Source organism: Castor canadensis, chromosome 16 (genome assembly GCF_047511655.1).
Source record: "Castor canadensis chromosome 16, mCasCan1.hap1v2, whole genome shotgun sequence".
Lineage (NCBI taxonomy): Eukaryota > Metazoa > Chordata > Mammalia > Rodentia > Castoridae > Castor > Castor canadensis.
The window spans coordinates 30,299,314-30,305,181 of NC_133401.1; the positions used below are offsets into that span (position 1 = coordinate 30,299,314).

General features: G+C 49.0%; 1 protein-coding gene across 2 annotated transcripts; it reads left to right on the forward strand.

Moving 5' to 3' along the window:
• Nucleotides 1-202: 202 nt before the first annotated feature.
• Aurkc (aurora kinase C) lies at nt 203-4,829 on the forward strand. 2 transcript variants are annotated; one of them, XM_074058460.1, is made up of 7 exons: nt 203-430; nt 1,068-1,107; nt 1,333-1,530; nt 1,875-2,013; nt 3,428-3,576; nt 4,123-4,297; nt 4,566-4,829. In XM_074058460.1, the coding sequence occupies exons 1-7, from the start codon at nt 325-327 to the stop codon at nt 4,734-4,736; spliced, it is 978 nt and encodes a 325-aa protein (XP_073914561.1). In that variant the 5' UTR covers nt 203-324; the 3' UTR covers nt 4,737-4,829. The 2 variants fall into 2 exon arrangements, with proteins under 2 accessions (XP_073914561.1, XP_073914562.1); XM_074058461.1 differs by having other exon boundaries at nt 1,071-1,107.
• The last annotated feature ends 1,039 nt before the right edge of the window (nt 4,830-5,868 follow it).

Below are 5,868 nucleotides of genomic sequence, written 5' to 3' on the forward strand. Positions count from 1 at the left end.
GGGTATCCAGAACGCTGCTCCTCAGTCTCATCCCGGCCCCGCCCCCTGTCGTCCCATTGGCTGAGCGTCCTCGTATCCCGGGCGGAAGCTCCCATATTGCACTTCCTATTGGGCATTATGCAGAGGGGCTTAGCAGTGTTGACCAATGGGAATCAGTCAGAAGCTACTAGTCCCGCCCCGGGGATGCAAGCGTCCTATAAGAAGCCTGCCGCGGGGGCTCAAGACTTCCCCCGCAGAGTGGGTCTAGCTTTTGAGGTTTGTGAGACGCCAGATAACTAATGGTCTGTTGAGGTCGGCAGGGCCTTGACCCCTGTTTTAGAGCTCATGGACCCGACCGGCCAGTTCCACAGGGCTCAGGAAGGTTCCAACTCGCCTTCAACTCTTCTCAAGAGTTTCCCAAAGGCTGGGCTGCGATGTGTGCAGCCCACAGGTAAAAGGGACAGGGACGAGAGCCTGGACCACGAAGAGGGGCAGGTCTGGGTCCGCTGTGGGCGGGGTGAGCGTGCACAAAGAAAGAGCTGACACCTGTCCCCCTTCCCTTCTCCTCCCTTCTCTCTCCTCCTCCCTCCTCTCTCCCCCTTCCTTCTCTCTCCCCCTTCCTTCTCTCCCTCTTCCCATCCCCTCTCCCTCTCTCACTTCCCTCTCCCTCCCTTCTCTCCCCCTCCCCTCTCTCATTCTCCCCCTCCCTCCTCACCCCCTACCCCTCCCTCCCTTTTCTCCCCCTTCCCCCTCCCTTCTCTCCCCGCTCCCTCCTGTCTCCCCCCTCCCTCCATTGTCTCCCCCGTCCCCTTCTCTCTGCCCCCCCCGCCTCTCTCCCTCCCTCCTCTCTCTCTCTCCTCCCTCTCTTCGTTTCCCCCTTCCCCTCCTTCCTCTCTCTCCTTCCCTCCTCCTCCTCTCTCTCCCTCCTTCTCACCTCTCTCTTTTCCCCTCTCCTCCTCTTCCCCTTTCCATCTCCCTCCCCTCCCCCTCGCCCCCTTCTGTGTCTCTCCCTCCTCTCTTTCTCGCCCTTCTTTTTCTCTCTTTTCCTCTTCCTCTCTCCTCTTCATTTTGCTCCCTCTCTTCCCTAGTAGCTACTACAGACCAAATGGAGCCCAGCAACCCAACCTGGTGAGTCTGTACCTGGGCGTTGGAAGAGGAAGGAGGTGGGCCCTGGGTGAAGAATGGCCTGGATAAATGGAGTGTGTGTTCATATATCCCAGATGCTGCTTTTCCCGCCAAACACCCAGTGGCAGGCCCTGAGCAGGGACAGGGGTAGGAGGAGGGGAGGAAATCCGCCCCCCCCCCAGCCCACCCCACCCCACCATACCATCTGAGGCTCATTTGTCCCTCTAGGTTCAGGAGGGGTCTCACAATTGATGACTTTGAAATCGGGCGTCCTCTGGGCAAGGGGAAATTTGGGAATGTGTACCTGGCTCGGCTCAAGGAGAGCCACTTCATTGTGGCTCTGAAGGTCCTCTTCAAGTCCCAGCTGGAGAGCGAAGGACTGGAGCACCAGCTGCGCAGGGAGGTGGAGATCCAGGCACACCTCCAGTAAGGACAGTCTGCCAGACTCCCGCTTGGGTCCTCACGTGTCCTCCTGTTTCCCCTTACTGTGCTGACATCAAACTCAGCCTTTCCCACCTGCCCCAAACAAGCCCTTTGTTTTCACGTGCAGGCTTTTCTCTGCAGCTCATTTCACTGAACTGTGTAAAGTTCTCTCCTCTGTCCTCAGACACTCCAATCTCGATGTCTCGTCCCTTTTCTGCCCTCACTGGCTGTCACATTGGGTTGTTTTTATTCTGGTCCCAGCACAATTTGCCACTTGTGTGATGAGTCACTTGTAATAGCATCATGTGTTGGACTCAGAAGTCTGACCCTTCCCCCATTCCCTCCAGACACCCCAATATCCTACGCCTGTACAACTACTTCCATGATGCTCGCCGAATATACCTGGTTCTGGAGTTTGCTCCAAGGGGTGAGCTCTACAAGGAGCTGCAAAGGAACCATACACTAGATGAACAGCGCACAGCCACGGTGAGGGGATGGGGGCTCTGGGGCCATGGGTTTACTGTTTCATTTCTGATGTTTTTGTGGTGCTGGGAGTGAACTCAGGGCCTTGTGCAAGCTAGGCAAAGTGCTGTACCAAATGAGCTGTATTCCTAGCCCTTTGGTTTTTGGAAACAGGATTTCATTGTGTAGTCCTCTTGCCTCCACCTCCCAAGTGCTGGCATTACAGGCTTGCACCACCATGTCTGACTCTTATTCTATAAATTTGATATGACTCATCCTACACTTTCACATTTGGGTATGTTAATTACTCCTAGTGCATCTTCAGAATGTTAATAAGTAGTGTGTATAAGTTTGGTTTCATTGATTGTAAGCAAAAGAATCTAACTCCACTACCTTATTAAAAAAAAAAAAAACAAAAGCATCCACGCATATTGAAAAGCCTAGGAGGAGTTTATCAAGTAAATGGACAGAACTGGCTTAGAAATTAGGTAGGTAGAGCTGGGCATGGTGGCTCAAGCCTGTAATTCTAGCTTGTTTGGTAGAAATCTGGAGGACCACGTTTGGAGGCCAGCTCTGTAATTCTCCCCCAGCACTAACTGTGGTGCTATTAAAAAGGAAATATTGGCCGAGCACCAGTGGCTCACGCCTGTAATCCTGGCTACTCAGGAGACAGAGATTAGGAGGATCATGGTTCAAATCCAGTCTTGCCAAATAGTTTGTGAGACCATCTCTCGAAAAACCCTTCACAAAAATAGGGCTGGTGGAGTGGCCCAAAGTGAAGGCCCTGAGTTCAAGCCCCAGTACCACAAAAAAAAAAATACTGACATTAGTAGCCAATAAATAAAATTCCACTGTAATGGAACTGGAGATCATATTAAGTGAAATAAGCCAGACTGAGAAAGACAAATATCACATATTTTCTCTCATATCGGAATCTAGACCCTCCTCCTCAAAAAGAGGATGATGGTGTTCAGTTATGATTGGGGTACTTTATATGGATGTAACTAAATAGGATAATAAAGCCCATTAAAATTGGTTAAAGGGGGACGAGAAAGCAATAGAAGGGGTGAAAGTACATTGTCTGCATGGATGGAAATATCACAGACACTTCTTGAACAATTAATATATGCTAATGAGAATAAAGGAATTTTAAAAAGAAAGAAGAATTGAAGTTACCAGGACTGAAGAGGAGAAAGGGGAAATTACTGTTAAAGGACCAAGAGCTTTTCTTGGACATGATGAAAAATTCTGGAAATGGACCGTGGTGATGGCTGCACAGCTTTGACATTGTACACTAAAACAGTGGCTACCATGGTCAATGAATAATTAACAATTGAGACATTTGTTTAAATTAAAACAAAAAATTCATCGTGTGTCTTCAGCTTCAGGGAACTTGTGGAAGGCTTCCTTCCAGATTGCTTTTACTTTGTTCTCACAGATCATGGAGGAGTTGGCAGATGCACTGACCTACTGCCATGACAAGAAGGTGATTCACCGGGATATTAAGCCAGAGAACCTGCTGCTGGGGTTCAGGGGTGAGGTGAAGATTGCAGACTTTGGCTGGTCTGTGCACACTCCCTCTCTGAGGTAGGTCAGTGGTGGTGAGGCCCAGGCTTAAAGAATGTGACCACCTAGACAGTTTGACTCTCTCATTTTTTGAACCCAGGGCCTCATACATGCTAGGCCACAAGCTCTACCACTTACTTAAGCCATGGCCTCAGCTTCAACTTTTTTACTTTCTGATCTTTGTAATATGTAATTTGCACATAAGAGTCCACGTAAATAAGAACCAGTGCTCCACAATTCCAGGAGTGTATTTTCTCTGTATGAAAACTATTTCCTCTTGATGTACCAAATCTTTCTTGATGCTGAAAATATTTTTTGTGTGAAAACATTCTGGATCTTGAGGTAAATAATAATATGAACAATTTTAAGCATGGACTTGATGGCACTCCCCCACCCCCATGCACTACTTACCTACTCTGAACCTTGATCAAGATTTAAAAAAAGTTCTAAACCCCCCTGCCCAGGAAGGGGAGGTTACAGGGTCTCTCATCTCCCTGGAAACTGGGGAAGGAGGATTTTCCTCATTCAGGGCCTCTGCACAGTGGTCCTTCTTCTGCCCTCCTCTAGGAGAAAGACAATGTGTGGGACTCTGGACTACTTGCCCCCAGAGATGGTGGAGGGGAGAACATATGATGAGAAGGTGGATCTGTGGTGCATCGGGGTACTCTGCTATGAACTGCTGGTGGGAAATCCACCCTTTGAGAGCCCTTCCCACAATGAGACCTACAGACGCATCCTGAAGGTGGGATGGCCACTTCTGGCACTTACAGAGGAGCCAGTTGGTGGTAGCTCATGGGCCTGCAGGGAGGGGAGCACACATAATAAAGTCTGCTGCTGGGCATGGTGGTGCATACCTGTAATCCCAGCACTTGTGAGACTATATAGCAAGAGCCTGTCTCAAAAAAAAGTAAACAAAAACAAAACAGGAGTACCTTGAAGCAACTCAAAGGACAGGGAAAATACTAACCAAAGAAATTAACAGAGCTTCTCTTCTTCCCTGGCCTTATCAGGTGGATGTGAGGTATCCCCCATCAATGCCTGTGGGGGCCAAGGACTTGGTCTCCAAGCTTCTTCAGTACCAGCCCTCAGAGCGGCTGCCCCTGGCCAAGATCCTGGAGCACCCCTGGGTCCAGGCCCACTCCCGGAGGGTGCTGCCTCCTGCTGCCCAGACGGCTTTCTGACACCTGTCTGTCTCTTCCTTCTGCCCTCTTCAGGGAGCTCTCTTGGCTCTGCTGTCTCACCTGTGGTTTTTTTTTTTTTATGTGAATTAATAAAAGCTGAATCATTTAGTACTGAGTCTTTCTGGTTATGTGAGTTAGTGTGTGATTGGGTAGAATCTGCTTCTTAGACTCTTACCTGAGCCGCCCAAGATTATGCCCCTTTGGATAATCTTGAAGACAGTGACTTCACTCACCTTGAAAGCCAGTGGACACTTTCTGTAGATAAAGGCCCCAGGTACCTATCTTGCTACAAGCGGCTCCTGTTTGTAAATCTGGTCTGTCATCATCGAAAGTCCCATTTTCTGTACTGGCACCCAGCATGCTACCATGTTTAAAATAAAACACTTCACTGCATGCCATGTCATGCAGTTCTATAGACCCATGAGGAACTCTGTGCTGTGTCACCTCTTCTGAGACCGCACACACTGCAGCAGTGCCCGAGGCAGCTGCACCAGAGCAAGCATCCAGATGCAGCTGCAAACTCAAGACTCTTCTGCTCAGTGCAGCTGTTGTTTCACCAGTGTTTCTCTTGACTAAGAACACAGTCTTCTCCCAGTGGCTAATCACCAGCAGATGCAGGCTGATTCCTGTTATGACCAAAACAGTCATACAGATTCAAACAATAAAAAAGGGTTGGGGTGTAGCTGAATGGTAGAGTGCTTGCCTGGCATGTGTGTGTGTGCGGGCCCTTGGTTTAATCTCCAGCACTGCAATAATTTAGAAGTAAAAAAAGGAATTCAGCCACATCTTCAGAGAGATGGTTCTCACTATAGCAGGTCTATGATAAATGCTCCATGATTTAATACTCTTTTTCAGTGCTGGAATTGAACCTGGGGCCTCATGCATGTTAGGCAAAGACTCAAACTACTGAGCTACATCCCCAGCCAGCTCATTATTTTCCAGTACTGGGATTTGAACTCAGAGCCTCACACTGCTAAGCACTCTACCACTTGAGCCACTCTACCAGCCCTGTTTTGTGTTGGGTATTTTTGAGACAGTGTCTTGCATTTTGCCTAGGCAGACCTTGAACTATGATCCTCCTGGTCTCTGCCTCTAGAGTAGGTAGGATTACCTACTCTGGCCAGCTCTTGGT